The sequence below is a fragment of the Copadichromis virginalis genome, unplaced genomic scaffold, assembly GCF_057382275.1.
Source record: "Copadichromis virginalis isolate Kocher_CV1m ecotype Utaka unplaced genomic scaffold, C_Virginalis_male_GT1.1 unmapped_scaffold_1, whole genome shotgun sequence".
In the NCBI taxonomy this organism is placed as follows: Eukaryota; Metazoa; Chordata; class Actinopteri; order Cichliformes; family Cichlidae; genus Copadichromis; species Copadichromis virginalis.
Genome location: NW_028188589.1, coordinates 188,644 through 208,675, shown reverse-complemented (window position 1 = coordinate 208,675; position 20,032 = coordinate 188,644). Strand labels below are relative to the sequence as shown.

The 20,032-nt window shown below is 42.9% G+C and overlaps 1 protein-coding gene across 2 annotated transcripts; it reads right to left on the bottom strand.

Annotated features, from left to right (window-relative positions):
* Positions 1–15,529: 15,529 nt before the first annotated feature.
* On the bottom strand, positions 15,530–19,778 carry LOC146679435 (hatching enzyme 1.2-like). 2 transcript variants are annotated; one of them, XM_085450212.1, is made up of 10 exons: positions 19,715–19,778; positions 19,399–19,498; positions 19,135–19,162; positions 18,992–19,042; positions 18,552–18,683; positions 17,873–17,990; positions 17,024–17,202; positions 16,626–16,707; positions 16,286–16,410; positions 15,530–16,194 (listed from the first exon to the last, which is right to left on the bottom strand). In XM_085450212.1, coding segments are annotated over exons 2-10 (771 nt in total). In that variant the 5' UTR covers positions 19,453–19,498; positions 19,715–19,778; the 3' UTR covers positions 15,530–16,192. The 2 variants fall into 2 exon arrangements, with proteins under 2 accessions (XP_085306338.1, XP_085306339.1); XM_085450213.1 differs by having other exon boundaries at positions 19,399–19,488; positions 19,715–19,735.
* Positions 19,779–20,032: the final 254 nt, after the last annotated feature.

Sequence of the window (20,032 nt, the reverse complement as noted above, 5' to 3'; positions counted from 1 at the left end):
AGAACCATGGCCTCAGATTTGGAGGTGCTGATCCTCATTCCCGCTGCTTCACACTCGGCTGCGAACCGTTCCAGTGCGAGCTGGAGGCCCTCACCCGATGAAGCCAACAGAACCACATCATCTGCAAAAATCAGAGATGAGATTCTGAGGCCACCAAAGCGAAAGCCCTCCGCCACTTGGCTGCGCCTAGAAATCCTGTCCATAAAAATTATGAACAGAACCGGAGACAAAGGGCAGCCCTGGCAGAGCCCATCACCCACCGGGAACGAGTCCGACTTATTGCCGGCAATGCAAACCAAGCTCTTGCAACGGTTGTATAGGGATCGAATGGCCCGTAGCAATGGGCCAGACACCCCATATTCCCGCAACACCTCCCACAGAACACCCCGAGGGACACGGTCGAATGCCTTCTCCAAGTCCACAAAACACATGTAGACTGGTTGGGCAAACTCCCATGCACCCTCAAGTATCCTGGAGAGGATAAAGAGCTGGTCTAGTGTTCCGCAACCAGGACGAAAACCGCATTGTTCCTCCTGTATCCGAGGTTCGACTAACGGACGAACTCTCCTTTCCAGCACCCTGGCATAGACTTTCCCAGGGAGGCTGAGGAGTGTGATCCCCCTGTAGTTGGAACACACCCTCCGGTCCCCTTTCTTAAAGATGGGGACCACCACCCCGGTCTGCCAGTCCACAGGTACTGCCCCTGATCTCCACGCAACATTGCAGAGGCGTGTCAACCAGGACAGCCCTACAACGTCCAGAGCCTTCAGGAACTCGGGGCGGACCTCATCAACACCAGGGGCTCTGCCACCAAGGAGTTGTTTAACTGCCTCAGTGACCTCGCCCCCGGAAATTGGCGGGTCATTCCCCTCATCCCCAGATTCTGCTTCCTCCTCGGAAGACGTGTCAGTGGGATTAAGGAGGTCCTCGAAGTATTCCTTCCACCGCCTGACAATTTTCTCAGTCGACGTCAGCAGCGCTCCGCCAGCACTATACACAGTGCAGGTAGAGCACCGCTTTCCCCTCATGAGACGTCTGACGGTTTGCCAGAATCTCTTCGAGGCAGTCCGAAAGTCTTTTTCCATGGCCTCTCCGAACTCCTCCCACACCCGAGTTTTTGCTTCAGCCACTGCCCGAGCCGCATTCCGCTTGGCCTGTCGATACCTGTCGGCTGCCTCCGGAGTCCCACAGGCTAACCAAGCCCGATAGGACTCCTTCTTCAGCCTGGTGGCTCCCTTCACCTCTGGTGTCCACCATTTGGTTCGGGGATTACCACCACGGCAGGCACCAACCACCTTGCGGCCGCAGCTCAATGCAGCAGCTTCGGCAATGGAGACGCTGAACATGGTCCATTCGGACTCAATGTCCCCAGTCTCCCTCGGAATGCTGTTGAAGCTCTGCTGGAGGTGTGCGTTGAAGATGTCGCGGACTGGGGCCTCTGCTAGACGTTCCCAGCACACCCTCACTACGCGTTTAGGTGCACCAGGTCTGTCCAGCGTCTTCCCCCGCCACCTGATCCAACTCACCACCAGGTGGTGATCAGTTGACAGCTCAGCCCCTCTCTTTACCCGAGTGTCCAGAACATATGGTCGCAGATCTGCTGATACGATTACAAAATCGATCATCGACCTACGGCCTAGAGCGTCCTGGTGCCACGTGCACTTATGGACACTCTTATGTTCGAACAGGGTGTTCGTTATGGCCAAACTGTGATTAGCACAGAAGTCCATTAACAGAGCACCGCTCGGGTTCAGATCAGGGAGGCCGTTCCTCCCAATCACGCCCCTCCAGGTCTCGCTGTCGTTACCCACGTGAGCATTGAAGTCTCCCAGCAGGACAACAGAGTCTCCAGGTGGAGCACCCTCCAGCACCCCCCCCCCCCCCCCAGGGACTCTAAGAAGGCTGGGTACTCTGAACTGCCACTCGGCGCATAAGCGCAGATGACAGTCAGGACCCGTTCCCCGACCCTAAGGCGCAGGGAACAAACCCTCTCGTCCACCGGGAAAAACCCCAACGTACCGGCAGCAAGCCGAGGGGATATTAGGATACCCACCCCAGCCCGCCGCCTCTCACCAGGGGCAACTCCAGACTGAGACAGAGTCCAGCCCCTCTCCAGGAGACTGGTTCCAGAGCCCAAGCCATGTGCAGAGGTGAGCGCGACTATATCTAGCCGGTACCTCTCAACCTCACGCACTAACTCAGGCTCCTTCCCCACCAGAGAGGTGACATTCCATGTCCCTATTGCTAGTCTTGGCAGCCGGGGGTCAGTCCTCCAGGGCCTCCGCTCCTGGCCGCCACCCGGCACACAATGCACCCGACCCCTATGGCGCCTCCTGCGGGTGGTGGGCCTGCGGGAGGATGGGCCCATGTCTCCTCTTCGGGCTGTGCCCGGCCGGGCCCCATGGACTAAGGCCCGGCCACCAGACGCTCGCCCTCGGGCACCCTCCCCGGGCCTGGCTCCAGGGCGGGGCCCCGGTAACCCTATCCCGGGCAGGGTAAACTGTTCCCTCAGTGTCCTTTTCATAAGGGTTTAATTCATCTAGTTAATTTCTAGATTGCTGTTTAGTCCTTTGCTTCTTAGTTGTTTATGTCATCTCCCCCTGTACTCAGTCTCCCTGGTTCGTGCGTCTACCTGTCATGAATCATGTCTGCGTGGTTATGGTTAGTTCAGGTCTCCATGTTTCCTGTTTTACTTTGAAAGTCTGTATTCAATGCCAGTGTATTTAGTTTCACTTCTCCTGTCCTGTCTTTAGGTTCATGTGTGTCAGCTGTGCTCCCATGTGTGGCCACTTCCCCTGATCATCCCTCATGTGTATTTAGTCTCTGGCTGTATCCCAATTCAGGGTCTGCAGCCTTAAAGGCCGTATTTTAAGGCCGATTACATCACAGCGACGCGACAAAGGCTGTCCCAATTCAAAGGCTGCTCGAAATGCGGCCCTCAAATGCGTCCTTCATTTCCCTGAATTTTAAGGATGTGGCAGTGTAGACTTCGTGGCCCAACATATCCCAGAATGCATAGCGCGGCAGTGGGTGTGGATAATTTTGCCGAAAAAAACTGCGGCTGAGGGGCGCCCGAAGAGTAAACTTTAAGTAAGTACTGAATATTATGTCACTTATGTGCAAATGTTCAATAACGAAGAACATTAAAACATTACTGTTGGCCACATGTCGGGAAAGTTATGTGACATTAGCGACGTTTGTACTAACTTGGTTTTAAAGCCTTTACTTTAAAATATATGCCGTTCAATAGCTGAGCTTCATCTTACAGAGAATGATCAAAGCTCATGTAGAAACAAACAAACAAATGAACAAAAGATTTTCTCCTTCATTTCTGTCAAACAAAGCTTTATGAAACGTTTTTAGCTGTTAGTATCATGGTTGCTAGGCAACCTGGGCAGCGCAATGGAGGCTAGACCGTTTCAGGGTTAGGGTTAGGGTTAGGGGGTTAGGGTTGAAGAAAAAGAACCTGTCCCTCCCGAAGGAGGAACAGGGCGTGCACGGGCCATCAACCCCGATGGTCCACAGCCTCACATCCCTCTACCTCCATAATTGTTTTTTATTTTCAAGGTAAGTATTTCTTTTACAGGTTTTTTCTTTTCAGGTAAGTACGGTTTTTGTTTTAAATTTCAAAAGGTAAGTATTTGTTTTTTACAGGTTCTCATTGTCCGTGTCCGTTACTTTGGTTCGTTTCCAATAAAGTATTTTCCATCCCAATTTGTTTTCTGTGTGGTTTTTTCATTTAGTTTTGATGTATCTCTGATTTGAGTTTTTAAGGAAAATCAATAAAACATGAATCAAAACATGAAATAAAATCCCCCAAAATAACAAACTAAAACAACAAACTAACGTAAAATTGAAAAAATTAAATGAGTATGCCCTTGTCGCGACGTTTCGAAGTTGTTTCTTCTTCCTCAGGCGAGGGCATACTGAAGAGCACTGGGTTTGAGGCTCCTATTTATACTCTCCCCTCTGATCCCGCCTCCTTGGCTTTCTTTGGCTTTCTTGTAATATCTTTTTTTAGCTGTTTGCTTTTTTCCAATTCTGCCAGACTTTTTGGCTCTCATTTTTCCTTTTTTCTTTCTTTCTTCCTTTCCAGTCTTCTCCTCTTTCCCCTTTGACTTTTCCTTTTTCATCATCCTTTTCTTCCCTTCTCTTGACCTCTGCCCTTTACCCTTCCTTTTGGTCTACATCTGTCCTCTTTCTCTTCCGAATTTTGGGCTACTACAATGCCGACTTGGCTTTAATACTACACTCTCAACCCTGCTTGGGGAGGACTCAACCCGACTTGGGGAGTAAATTTAGAAAGGAGATGTGACGTTGGGTTAGGCTTTAGGTTTCAGCTGGGGTTAGGATTACTCGGGCTTCAGATCCAGTACTGGGGTAAGGTTTAAGATTTAATTTCCAGGAAAGAAGTAGAATTAAAGTATCCAAATTTCAGGTTATTTAGGGCCAGATTAGATCAGGGGGTATATACAATAGGGCCAAAATCCAAATTTAGGTTGGGTAATTTGAGATAAACAAATTGGTTAGGGTTAGGTTAAATGACTGGGGTAGGGCATAGATGCTAGATTGAGCTTTAACTAGGAGTGAGACCCAAAGACCAACCGGAGCGAGGCACTGGCTGGTTAGGGTTGAAGAAAAAGAACCTGTCCCTCCCGAAGGAGGAACAGGGCGTGCACGGGCCATCAACCCCGATGGTCCACAGCCTCACATCCCTCTACCTCCATAATTGTTTTTTATTTTCAAGGTAAGTATTTCTTTTACAGGTTTTTTCTTTTCAGGTAAGTACGGTTTTTGTTTTAAATTTCAAAAGGTAAGTATTTGTTTTTTACAGGTTCTCATTGTCCGTGTCCGTTACTTTGGTTCGTTTCCAATAAAGTATTTTCCATCCCAATTTGTTTTCTGTGTGGTTTTTTCATTTAGTTTTGATGTATCTCTGATTTGAGTTTTTAAGGAAAATCAATAAAACATGAATCAAAACATGAAATAAAATCCCCCAAAATAACAAACTAAAACAACAAACTAACGTAAAATTGAAAAAATTAAATGAGTATGCCCTTGTCGCGACGTTTCGAAGTTGTTTCTTCTTCCTCAGGCGAGGGCATACTGAAGAGCACTGGGTTTGAGGCTCCTATTTATACTCTCCCCTCTGATCCCGCCTCCTTGGCTTTCTTTGGCTTTCTTGTAATATCTTTTTTTAGCTGTTTGCTTTTTTCCAATTCTGCCAGACTTTTTGGCTCTCATTTTTCCTTTTTTCTTTCTTTCTTCCTTTCCAGTCTTCTCCTCTTTCCCCTTTGACTTTTCCTTTTTCATCATCCTTTTCTTCCCTTCTCTTGACCTCTGCCCTTTACCCTTCCTTTTGGTCTACATCTGTCCTCTTTCTCTTCCGAATTTTGGGCTACTACAATGCCGACTTGGCTTTAATACTACACTCTCAACCCTGCTTGGGGAGGACTCAACCCGACTTGGGGAGTAAATTTAGAAAGGAGATGTGACGTTGGGTTAGGCTTTAGGTTTCAGCTGGGGTTAGGATTACTGAAATTCGCTGATGACACGACCGTGGTGGGTCTCATTAGCAAGAACGACGAGTCAGCGTACAGAGAGGAAGTGCAGAGACTAACGGACTGGTGTAAGGACAACAACCTGTCTCTGAATGTTGACAAGACAAAAGAGATGGTTGTTGACTTTAGGAGGACACGAGGCGACCACTCACCGCTGAGCATCAACGGCTCCTCTGTGGAGATCGTTGACAGCACCAAATTCCTGGGCGTCCACCTGGAGAAGGACCTCGGCTGGTCCCTCAACACCAGCTCCCTGCACAAGAAAGCCCAACAGCGTCTCTTCTTTCTGAGAAGACTGAGAAAGGCCCGGCTTCCACCACCGATCCTGACCACCTTCTATAGAGGAACTATCGGGAGCATCCTGAGCGGCTGCATCACTGTCTGGTTTGGGAGCTGTGCCATATCAGACCGCAAGACCCTACAGCGGATAGTGGGAACAGCAGAGAAGATCATCGGGGTCTCTCTACCCTCTATTGAGGACATCTACACCACACGCTGCATTCGCAAAGCCACCAGCATTGTGGCTGATCGGACACACCCCTCTCACACACTCTTTACACTCCTGCCATCTGGAAAAAGGTACCGAAGCATTCGGGCACGCACATCCAGACTGTGCAACAGCTTTTTTCCACAAGCCATCCGTCTCCTCAGCAAAAAGGGACTGACTGATAAACACACACACACACACACATACACTAACATTATCACTCAGCTTAACTCAAATACCTCAAAACATTGAGACTGGACTGACTAACCAACACAAAGCGCAAACACACTGACCTACACCACCAAACCATCGCACACACCAACCTGTAAATGCTCTTTTGCACAATATTATTACTAGATATATTATATATTATTATTTTTTTTGCACTAACTTGTCTTGTAGCACCTTGGTTCCTGGAGGAACGTTGTTTCGCCTCACTGTGTATTTTTAAACTGTATATGGTTGAAGTGACAATAAAGTTGAACTTGAACTTGAACTTGAGTTCGACAAAGGCCACAGCTCACGAACATCACAGAGCAGTCTCAGTGTGTTTAGCTGCATTTACCCTGAACACAATCAGCTGACTGAGAGAAACGCCTGTAGTCCTCACTTTGGTCATTGTGAATGTTGAAGGAGATTTGTTCCACCTTATACTAGTGCTTCCTGCACTTAATCCAACACTACTATGTTCTATTTAAATCCAGATTCCTTTTATAGTTTGCAGTGAAATTTGTTAAACCGTTGCTTATTGGGACAGAAGTCCAAGTTGCTCTTTACTAATGTAACGATGTAAAAGAATGAATATGGTTTTGTTGTTGTTAAATTCCTGTCAACCTTGGGATCTCAACCATGGGTTTATTTAGAAACTTTTATTTTGAAAATCCGCAGCGGAAGTCTGCTACTGGTAAACGGGCTTTCCCTAAGCTTATCCGTTAGTAGCAATGAAGCTTTTGCTGTGGTAAGTTCTTCCTCAGTCCGCCCTGACTGAATATGAGTTTAAAACATATTTGAAAATCCTCATTGAAGTTAACATGACAGTGCATTAACAGCATGAACTGCCCATACAGTAGCATCAGAGTAGATTTCAGTCTTATGACCTTGTTTTGCAATTAATGGGTTAGACGGTAGGAAAAATGGACACGCTGAGCTAGCGGCTAACAGCTAGAGGAGACTGTCGAGTCTAATAATTTGAAACTTCTCTTGATAGTTGGGCGGGATCCTGTTGCTGGAAACCCATGGTTATTCATGTCCCATGTTATTGCAGGTATGTGTATTTGAAACATGTATTTGGTTGAGCTGCAGGCTAATTCTGTAATACTGCTTATTAAGTTTTGCCCAGTAGATGGCAGCATTGTTCCATTTACTATTGTACATGAAAGGAAATTTTGGCTTTGGTCTGGAAGTTTATTTATATTCACATGAATGTGCATTTAAGTGAATTAATTTCTCTTTCGTTACCTAAACCACAATGCAGTAATGTTTTTATTTTATTTTCCGTGATACATTTTGTTGCCATTTTATTTTTCAATCAATATTTGTTTTTTATTTATTTTGAGAAAACTGAGAGTTCCACTATACGATCATTAGCTTATCCGTTAGTAGCAATGAAGCTTTTGCTGTGTTGGGTGGAATCCTGTTGCTGGAAACCCATGGTTACTCATGTCCCATGTTATTGCAGAAACCCACAAAAGGGGAATAAACCACACCTGAGCTCTACCCATCTCGAGTCCTGAGTTTTACTCATACAGCACCGGACATAGAGACTGAGGGGGGTTACACTAATACATTGTAGATAGGTTTATTGCTGAATGACACAGCTAGCAGTCTCACACACTCTTTAGGTCTTTGAAGTTTTGTGTGTAATGGTTTAAACTCTCACACCTCACCCTTTCCTCCCAGTATCACAACAGTCTGACCCCCAAAGTACGGCTCAGTAACAAGGACTCTGAAGTCAGAACACAAAGATACAGCTGGAAGATGAATGATTGCGTTTTTTATGATGCGTAGTAAAACTACCCCCTCTTCTTCTTCTCTGTGTTGTTGTTCTTGTGTGTGTGTGTGTGTGTGCGCCTTAGAAGTCAAAGTACACATTAGCCACACTTACAAAGAACATTTTGAATTTAATTTAGAACTGAGATTACAAGTTGTAAGCAGAAATCTTACGCTCAGCCAGAAACATGTTTCCCCACTTTCACGATGCTGAGGTGTCAAATCCACAACCCCAACAGATGGTTTGACACACGCTGGGTTCAAACACTCAAAAATCAACACAACAGCAGGTTCAAGAACGGCAAGTCCCCGTTTACCTACACAGCCTCACACACTATAGATTTTTAAAGTTGTGGTGTACAATGGTTTAGCCACAGATGTGACTTCTTATTTCTAAATGTCTACACAATAATAGGCACCGTGTGCTCTGTGACATTATCGTCTTCTGCATCCATTGGTTTGCATTTTAAACTCCCAGCCTATCAGGTTGTTATGAACGGTTTATATTTCTAACATTTTGTGATGTAAAAGTGAACCACAGGCTTTTTTATTTCCTGTATGATGGGATGACTTAAGACACGAGTTATTAAAAAAAATATAAATGACAGTGTGACGGCCATGATACTTTATGCGGTCAAATATGTTAAGGATAATGTTTCTCAATATAAAATTGCAAAAAGCTTTTGGATAGGATACAACATCCTGAAAACAGTTTCCTCAGGACCTGCTGAACCTGCCGATATTCAAGCTGAAGAAAATGAAACTTTTGTTTTGTTGCTCTACAGATGAAAGAAAAATATGTTTAACAATTCAACAAGAGCAGCACCTTCAACACATGTACATTCAAATTTTGGAACAAGCTCAACATTGATGTTGTTCAATAGTTTTTATCCGTTTTTATCCATTTTATGTCATTTTATGGCTTTAATATTTCCAGCTGATAAGGAGACTTACAGCATTTCAAATGCTTTAAACATCCACTTTGTCTGTAACGACAGCATCAAACTACAGAGCATTGTTTTTACTAAAATTCAACATTTTCAGATGAAATTCAATTCAATTTTATTTATATAGCACCAAATCACAACAAAAGTCCCCTCAAGGCGCTTCATAGATACAGAGAAAAACCCAGCAATCATATGACCCCCTATGAGCAAGCACTTTGGCAACAGTGGGAAGGAAAAACTCCCTTTTAACAGGAAGAAACCTCTAGCAGAACCAGGCTCAGGGAGGGGCGGGGCCATCTGCTGCGACCGATTGGGGTGAGAGAAGGAAGACAGGATAAAGACATGCTGTGGAAGAGAGACAGAGATTAATAACAGATATGATTCAATGCAGAGAGGTCTGTTAACACATAGTGAGTGAGAAAGGTGACTGGAAAGGAAAAACTCAATGCATCATGGGAATCCCCGGCAGCCTATGTCTATTGCAGCATAACTACGGGAGGATTCAGGGTCACCTGGTCCAGCCCTAACTATATGCTTTAGCAAAAAGGAAAGTTTGAAGCCTAATCTTGAAAGTAGAGATAGTGTCTGTCTCCTGAATCCAAACTGGAAGCTGGTTCCACAGAAGAGGGGCCTGAAAACTGAAGGCTCTGCCTCCCATTCTACTTTTAAATACTCTAGGAACAACAAGTAGGCCTGCAGAGCGAGAGCGAAGTGCTCTAATAGGGTGATATGGTACTACAAGGTCATTAAGATAAGATGGGGCCTGATTATTTAAGACCTTGTATGTGAGGAGCAGGATTTTGAATTCTGGACTTAACAGGAAGCCAATGAAGGGAAGCCAAAACAGGAGAAATCTGCTCTCTCTTTCTAGTCCCTGTCAGGACTCTTGCTGCAGCATTTTGGATTAGCTGAAGGCTTTTCAGTGAGTTTTTTTGGACATCCTGATAATAATGAATTACAGTCGTCCAGCCTGGAAGTAATAAATGCATGAACTAGTTTTTCAGCGTCACTCTGAGACAGGATATTTCTAACTTTAGAGATGTTGCACAAATGGAAGAAAGCAGTCTTACATATTTGTTTAATATGTGCTTTGAAGGACATATCCTGGTCAAAAATGACTCCAAGGTTCCTCACAGTGTTACTGGAGGCCAAGGTAATGCCATCCAGAGTAAGAATCTGGTTAGATACCATATTTCTAAGATTTTCAGGGCCGAGTACAATAACCTCAGTTTGATCTGAATTAAGAAGCAGAAAGTTAGCGGCCATCCAGGTCTTTATGTCTTTAAGACATTCCTGCAGTTTAACTCATTGGTGTGTGTTATCTGGCTTCATGGACAGATAGAGCTGGGTGTCATCAGCATAGCAGTGTAAATGTATGCTATGTCTTCTAATGATGCTGCCTAAGGGAAGCATGTATAGTGTAAACAGAATTGGTCCTAGCACTGAACCCTATGGAACTCCATAATTAACCTCAGTGTGTGAAGAGGACTCTCCATTTACATGCACAAATTGGAGTCTATTAGATACCGTATTTTCACGACCATAAGGCGCACTTAAAAGTCTTAGATTTTCTTCAAAAAGTGCGGCGCGCCCTATAGCGCGGTGCGCCCTATGTGTTGTAAGGAGGACGTAGTAGAGAACACCATGAGATCGTTAAAGGGTGAAGTGTGGGCGTTGATCGTATATACCGGGACAATCGCACATACCTGTATAAAAGAACAGGTATGTGCATTATGCAGGACATCGTTGTTTTAACAACCCTGAAAATGGCAAAGAGACACGCTTACGAAGCACAGTTTAAACTGAAGGCCATCAGCTACGCGGAGGAACATGGAAATCGAGCAGCGGCGAGAGAATTTAAGATTAACGAATCGATGGTTCGCAAATGGAGGAAGCTGGAAAACAAGCTCCGGCAGGTCAAGAAAACGCAGCTGAGTTTCCGCGGACATAAGGCGAGGTGGCTCGAGTTGGAGGAAAGACTCGAGCGGTGGATCATCGAGCAAAGAGCGAGCGGGAGAAGCGTTTCGACGGTCACCATTCGGCTAAAAGCAGTTTCACTAGCTGAAGAGATGAACATTGAACATTTCCAAGGAGGTCCGTCTTGGTGCTTTCGTTTTATGAAACGGTGCCATTTTTCCATCCGGACCAGGACTACGGTAGCGCAGCAACTTCCAGCAGATTATAAGGAAAAGCTGGCCATCTTCTCCTACTGCAGCAAACACATCGGCGACAAAAACATCCAGCCCAGCCACATCACAAACATGGACGAGGTCCCGCTCACTTTTGACATCCCGGTGAGTCACACTGTGGAGAAGAAGGGGACCAGCACGGTAGCGATACGCACAACGGGGCACGAAAAGTCTTCTTTTACTGTTGTGCTTGGCTGCCATGCTAATGGACAGAAACTGCCGCCTATGGTGATTTTTAAGCGAAAGACTTTGCCTAAAGAGAAGTTTCCAGCAGGAATCATCATTAAGGCAAACGAAAAGGGCTGGATGGATGAAGAAATGATGAAAGACTGGCTGAGGGAGGTGTATGTAAGGAGACCAGGTGGTTTTTTCCACGCATCACCATCGCTGTTGATCTGTGACTCTATGCGTGCCCATCTCACAGCCGATGTGAAAAAACTTGTGAAGCAAATGAACTGTGAGCTTGCTGTCATTCCGGGAGGAGGCCTGACAAAGGAACTCCAACCGCTGGACATCGGTGTGAACCGCCCGTTCAAAGTAAGGCTGCGAGCGGCGTGGGAGCGATGGATGACCGGTGGAGACCACAGTTTCACTAAGAGTGGAAGGCAGCGCCGGGCGAGTTACGCCACAATTTGCCAATGGATTGTAGATGCTTGGGCTAACATGTCTGCTGGCACTGTTGTTCGAGCTTTCGCAAAAGCCGGCATCGTTTCCGAGGAGCCGCATGGCACGAAAAGTGACTCTGACGGTGAAGAAAGTGAACCTGGCATGTTTGATGGAGATTTAGCGCAGCTGTTCAATTCAGACACAGAGGATGAGGACTTCGATGGGTTTGATTGATGATAAAAATGTGAGTACCAAACTTTGTTTTGCTCCTGCTTTATTTTTAAATATGCACACTTGTATGCTTGTGTGTTGTTGATGATGACGATTACTGGTAATAAAAATGTGAGTAAGGTACCGAATTCAGGTTTGCTCCCGCTTTATTTTTAAATACGCATACGGTACTTGTATGCGCCCTATGATCCAGTGCGCCTTATGTGTGTGTTAAATACAGTAAGGGCACACATAACTGAGACTGCGCCTTTTAGCACAGTGCGCCTTATGGTCGTGAAAATACGGTAGATATGATACAAACCACTGCAGCGCAGTACCTGTAATACCTACAGCATGTTCTAATCGCTCTAATAGGATATTATGGTCGACAGTATCGAACGCTGCACTGAGGTCTAGCAGGACAAGCACAGAGATGAGTCCACTGTCAGAGGCCATAAGAAGATCATTTGTAACCTTCACTAAAGCTGTTTCTGTGCTGTGATGAGCTCTGAAACCTGACTGAAACTCTTCAAATAAACCATTCCTCTGCAGATGATCTGTTAGCTGTTTGACAACTACTCTTTCAAGGATTTTTGATATGAAAGGAAGGTTGGAGATTGGCCTATAATTAGCTAAGACTGCTGGGTCTAGAGATGCTTTTTGAGTAAAGGTTTAACTACAGCCAGCTTGAAGGCCTGTGGTACATAGCCGATCATTAGAGATAGGTTGATCATATTTAAGATCGAAGAATTAATTAATGGCAGGACTTCTTTGAGCAGTTTTGTAGGAATGGGGTCTAAAAGACACGTTGATGGTTTGGAGGAAGTAATTATTGAAGTTAACTCAGAAAGATCAATTGGAGAAAAAGAGTCTAACTTAACATCAATGGTACTAAGAGTAGCTGTAGATAATATTACATCTGTGGGATGATTATTTGTAATTTTTTCTCTAATGATAAAAATTTTATTTGTGAAGAAGCTCATGAAGTCATTACTAGTTAACGTTAAAGGGATGGTTGGCTCAACAGAGCTCTGACTGTTTGTCAGCCTGGCTACAGAGGTGAAGAGAAACCTGGGGTTGTTCTTATTTTCTTCAATCAGTGATGAATAGTAAGATGTTCTGGCTTTGCGGAGGGCTTTCTTATAAAGCAGCAAACTATTTCTCCAGGCTAAATGATGATCCTCTAGATTTGTGACACGCCATTTCCTCTCCAGCTTACGAGTCATCTGCTTTAGGGTACGTGTTTGAGAATTATACCACGGAGTCAGGTACTTCTGATCTGAGGGCCTTTTTTTCTATAAGGCAGAGTAAATTAATTTGTTGATCAATCATTAAGTCATGAGCTAACAGAGACTTGGAGGAGAGAGACCTAATATTTAATAATCCACATTTCATTCTTTCTCCCTGTCCTATCCCCCAGTCATGTCTGTCCCGTTTGTAGCAACTGAAAATAAAATAAATTCATAATTATAATAAAGGTCAATGAAATGGACCAATATGGCAAGGCCATTATGATCCACTTGGTAAAATAAATCCGCTTGGCATCTTTCTTGGCCTTAAGACAACAATTCTGATGGCTAAAGATCCAAACGGGACACACAAAAAAAAAAAAAATCCACATTTCACTGTTTTACTCTTTGGTTCAGATGTGGAAACTGTATTGTTCTTTCTTTGTGATTTTTTATATGTAAGTCATTGTTTTGCTGGTTTTTAGTTTGTTTTTTTGTTGTATAAAGCGCTTGAGTTCTCAGAAGAGTAGAAAAACACTATATAAGAACCAGTCCATTTACCATTTACCATCAAACAAGACATGACTGCCATCCCACCAACTTGCCAGCATTCTCTTATTAGTAGGTTAATGAAAGGGACTTGCACACTGAGGCCTTCTCTTAGCCTGCTGATTCCTCCTGGGATTTTCCCACAGGTTATAAGGGGCTCTCAGAGGTGCCTTTTGAGACCTTAGTGTATTGACTTAAAGACTCTGTCACTCAAAACTGAGTGAGCTGCATTGGAAGCATGGAAGCTTTTGATCCAAAGCCATTTGCTGATAAGAGCCAGTGTTGGCTTAATTCACGTTGTCCTGTTGGAGCATTACGCATGTATCTAGACAGGACTAAGGTGTTTAGGAAAGCAACCAGCTCTTTGTGTCCTCGCTCTCATAGAGGGAAGCCTCTGTCACACTAGCAGAGAGCACTAGAACTGAGAGCAGATATAACACCCCAACACAAAACAGATTGGCATCTCTAACAATGGATATGACATGAGTCACACATGGCATGTAATGAAGGAACCATAGTGAAGGTAGGTCACAAAGCAACTTGGAGAACCAAAGCTCTGGCAATATGTTTTTAGACTGCGGCTGAACGTTGTTCCAAGATTTATCACTGCTCATTCTTTTTGTTCCCCAAGTGTCCTCAATGTCTAAACCTTTGTTATGGTCAAACCATCAGGCCAGATGAAACCATGCCTCTCACTAGAGCAGGGCCAAAAATATTTAGCACGATATACATTTGAAAATTTGCAATAACGATATAACCGACGATATAAATGACACTAGACAAAATACTTTACAACTCCACAACTTTATTAGTGCAAAAAACCCCATCAATGTATTTTCACTTAAACAAGCAGCTTTTTTATGTGCTTAAAGTTATATATAAACGTAACAGTGCAAATTCCTCGCTGACAGTTTAACCAAAAGGCATTTCCAGTGGAAACTGGCCGACATATCCTCAGCATAACCATGTATAATATCCACTAAACTTAAAAAGAGGTCATACACATACAATACGGTAACATTATGTTGAAGCACAGTACGTATCACTCCGCGAGGCTCCGCCTACGATAGTCGAAATGCTCCGACCCATATTCTATCACGATATTTCATTTTCTTATCGTTGCCCAACATTATACCGGTATTACCGTGAACTGTATGATATGGCCCAACCCTACCTCACTTATCATCAGACCAGCAAACAGGGAGAAAAGCTAAGCTGGCAGCCAGCAGCTCCTTAAACATCACCTTTGAACATGCTTGACAGCTTGCTCCGTCTATAGTTATTTAGTCAGACAGGCAGCATGATAGTACAAACAATTACAGCAACAAATGCCGGATCATTGTTCAGGCGTGTGCATGACTGAGGTTTCATAACAGTTTTTAACAACAGTTATGAAGAAACACATCAGCAGAAACTAAATGGCTGATCAGATTACTATGTGATGCATCATGATGGTGGTGGGAATATTCAAGTCTGTGGGGGTTTTAATCTTCTCAATCTAAACACTTGCACTGAACTGACTCCACCCTACACAAGAAGAAGTAGCACTCTAATCTTGAGAGACATGATCCACTCTCTGGTTTCAGTTTTCTGATGTTTGGTAGGATTTTAAATGCAGAACATGTATTTATGTAGTAGTATTTGTGCATTTGTTACATTTGTTGCACATTAAAAAAGGCACCTGTAACATTCTGTCCAACTTTAAGCAAAACACATATTTCTAAAATAACTTAAAATATAATAATGAAACAATACTGCCCCCTGTTGCTTGAAATATGGAATTTTATTTGATAGCACTTCTTACAGAAAGAGACAACAAACCAAAGATAAAACCCCTCGAAAAACAAAAGCAAGAAAAATTAGAAGACATTGTCAGAAAAATCAATTTTTAAAATATCAGAAGAAAGATTCTTCTTCTTACACTTGTGACACTGGACTATATCTACACACTATATCTTGTTGATACATGTTGGTCATGTATAGGACAACAGTCATGATCATTCCATGAAAGACTTGACTTTTTGTTTTGTTCACATATTTTTTCACTTTGCTGTTTTGCCAAACAAAAAGTTTTGAGACATGTCGCAGTCGCAAGGTTTGGTTCTATGTCTGCATCATTTACAGTTACAAAGTTAATTATCAAACTGCACAGATTGAGAAATCCATTAATGATAGTTTATAGTCTAACAAAAGGGGAGAAAACCTCAACAGAAAGCGAGTTAACACCATCACCCTCTGGTATATAAGCCTGCCGTTTAGCTCGTAAAACAAAGACCCAGAACTTCAACTCTCTAAATGTGATATTTGCAGCACATTTTATGTTTCTTTTATCATTTTTAAGTATAGTGGATCCAATCCCTTGGTGTAATGCTGGTGTTTGGGCATCTGAAGAGTCTGGATGCAAAGTTGAAGGTTCTTGCTGAATTTCTGGTTAGGAAAAAAAATCAACTCCGATCAGTACTTGCTTCGAACAAAAAGATAGCAAATTTCTTTTTTGTGGGTGTGTCTTAATACTCACAGCATCCATAAAGCCTGTTTACACGGGCGATGTCATTGGCACTCATTTGGAAAGCATTTCCAAAATTAAGATTAGGATTGGACCTGGCAACAATGGTTGGCTGCCCATTCTTGGAGAAGGCGAGTCTAAAAGAACAAACAACAGCACACAAACACACATACGCGGTTATATTAGGAAAACAGAGGAGAAAATGGGCCCATAAAGTATTTAACATTAAAAATCCATTCCCCACTGAGTGTGTGCATGTTTTTGTTAGTCTGGATTACATTTTCTTGCAGAAAATGCAAAACATGTAAGGAAATATAGAACCTTACAAAGTCCATCTCACACAGCAACTCACCTGCCATAGTGCATGACAGAGTTGAAGTCATAGGGAGTCCCCAAATTGTTGGTCTGCACTTTCACAAAGTTGTGCTCTTGTCCTAAACAGAGATTTCCAGAAAATATTACATGTTTTTATATGCTTCCACTTCAAAATCCGTCTTCAGTCTCAGCTCTTTGACGATGTATAGATCGAAATGCTAGCTAATCTCTTCTGTGGTCATTTGTTTGATAGTCTTGGGACTAAAGAAATACAAACAAAATCTTCTATGCAGTGCTCGCTTGAACTGCAGTGTTTTATGTGCTGAGTTTGGAAAAGCACAGATTACTTGTAATATGTACACTGCTGTGAAACAGGAGGATGTCCCATTGTGTACTAAGTTAACTGTAACCAACGTTTTGGGTAGTTCAGCTGACCTGTGATGATGTTCCCGGTAAGGATCCTCACATGCAGATCTCTGTCAGAGCGGACCTGCTCGTGGTGGAAGCCCAGAGCATGAAGAACCTCATGTTGCACCGTCGACTGAAACAAGCAACCATTTCTCTGCAGGGAGACTAGCTGTCCTCCATTCTGACGGCCCAGGTATGAATAACACCTGATAGACACAATGACATCACTTAAAAAATAGATGGACTGTTCTATAGCCTAGCACTGTGCATCCTCCTCCTTCAGCTAGTCATGCTAAGGCTAAAGTACCAAGAAAAGCAATGACAGTAATCATGTGACCGACTTTGACACTGTGGCTCTATAGACACTGCTCGAACCACACTTTAGCTTTTGTACTTTAATATCTTAAATAATATTTTAAAATAAAAAACACACATATCCATTATCAACTAAAGTAAATAAACAGATAGCGGTCAATCAATCTCAGAAGCTTTTTAAACATCTGTCGTCCCTTAATCATCTAATAACCCACCAGATTCATCTTCTCGCCTTACAAGGTGCCAGTCTCTAGTTTTGGAACTAGTGGACCAAATAGTATGTGAAATAATTAAGAGCAGATGAATAAAATGCTCTTTACACTCCTATGCAACAGTATACATTTCATCTAGTAGCAAACAAAAATAAAACTGGACATTTTACAGTACAAGGTCAATGCAGAATGGTCCTTCAAGAACCTGTTTTGATGACACATACAGAATATTTGTAATGCAATCATTTTCAGAATTGCATTTTTGAAGGGTTTAGAGGGTGTGGGTGTATCAGTCCTGTCCTGCCATATAAATACAAGTACAGTCTAAGTACAGCAAGTGCATTCTCACCCTTGTCCAGAGAAGAAGTGAAGGAAATCTCTGTCGCTTGTACGCCAGACAAACCGGATGCAGGTGGAAGCGTGGAAGGTGACTAGGGCATTGATGATGACGTTGCGCTCTTGGCTGCCTGCAGATTCAAATATGAGTCTGATGAGGAGCTTCTTCAGTATTCAGGATCTTCAATATGTTTCAGCCATTTCAACTTGGCAGCATAAACAGTATTTACAATCTGTGCTGCTTCGAGGATCTCTGAGTTCCCATCGGAATGACAGGGCCGCCAAAATCTATCTATCTATCTATCTATCTATCTATCTATCTATCTATCTATCTATCTATCTATCTATCTATCTATCTATCTATCTATCTATCTATCTATCTATCTATCTGTCTGTCTGTCTTGAAATAGAAAAATTGAGAAAGTGACATTAAATGAAAACATAATTTGAAAATTGTGTGCATCTGTGTATGATATCAATTCAGCATACTTATACAAATATGACTTTTCAGTTTAAATGCTTTTTAGTTAATCCCACAATAAAACAGCATAGTTAACAAAGCAGTATTTTTGGAAACCACTTGAAATATATATTATATATATTTATATAATAATGGGTTTTATTTAACTATTTTTATCCATCTCTCCTTTTCATAAAGTCTGTGTTTAATGGTTAAAGTTTGTACTGCTTACTGTATTCAGTGCCAATGGAGACAGGTACATAGACAAAGCGTCCCGTTTTAGGCCACTTGCAGCCAGTGGCTGTGCATGGAACAGCATTCCTGGTAGCAGTGGGCACAATGTCACCATGAACCAACACTTTTGCTGCAGAACAACAAACAGAGAGTGGTTAAATGCTCGATACTTGGGCTGCCATTTGCTCAGTTATGTCAAAACAAAGAGGTAAATGCTTACAGCATTTACTTTATTGATCGCACAATTACAATGTTTGATAATAACACAAATAAAACAGCTGACTAAGACAAGCCAGTAAATGACCAAAAGGCTGATTGATCATTGTGTCTGTTGGGAGTTTACTGTATGTTAACATGTCAGTTCTCAGGGATCTTTCATTTTCATCCAGAATTTATATGTTAACAAAAAAGAGTTTTATTTTGTAAATCTTCACTTACTTGAGTTAGCATTGACTTTTTCAATGATCGCTGGGGCACCCAGAGACTCATCTGTGGATACAAGAGGCAACCAGCAGATTAACTTTAAGCTCTTATATTAAAAACACCTCAATATGTTGGAAGTATTTCATCACTGAACGCACCAGTTATATTTCTAATGACAGCAGCCCTCTGCAATAAAAAACAAGACATTTTCAACTTACTCTTAATCACATTTGAAATCACACTGACAAATGTTATTGTTGGCAAACAAAAACTATTATGTGAAAAAACTTCAACTGTGTCACGCTTAAACGCTCATAACAAGCAGCCATGTCTGTTAAGCAGACACGGTTAGAATTACTTTCACAGAACAGCCGGCAGTGTTGAACAACATTTAATGCCTTTGCTGGAAGAGTCAAGCTTACCAGACAAACGGCTGTCATTGACAGGCAGACGGAGAAGAAAAAGGCTGGAGTCATGATGTTGGTCCTCTGCAGTTAACCTACAGTCACAATCTGAACAGCACTGTTTAAAAAGAACTTCAATGAATGTAACTGCTGGAATAGAAAGGCAAATAAGTGGGATACGGGCAACCCAACAGCTGATTCTGTTCATCTGGATGTTAACTTTTCTCCCAATGAAAATGCTGAGCAGACAACATCCACATAAAGGGAATCAGATATCTGGGATTTCCCTACGTAGAGGATTCAGCATGCAGGGAGATGATATGAGGAGGCTTACCTGTTGTACCAGGTGTTTGCTGGATGCAGCAGGTGTTCGGCTGCTCCATCTTTATAGATAGCTCACACAGGGTGTGGCTGAGGTTACAGGGCTGTCTTTTTAGTTATCAATCCATTAGTTTCTTTTTGCTGATGCCAAAACACTAAAGCAGCAACAAATTTCCAGGAAGGAAACTTCAATCAAGGACATTGCAAACATTTTTTGAGGCTGACGTAAACATTCAGAGCATTAAATAATTGCAATTAAAAGTTGCAAAGCCCAAAGAAATGCTGATGGAAATTAAATTTCAATCAGACTGGAATGAAATTCTTTTAACAA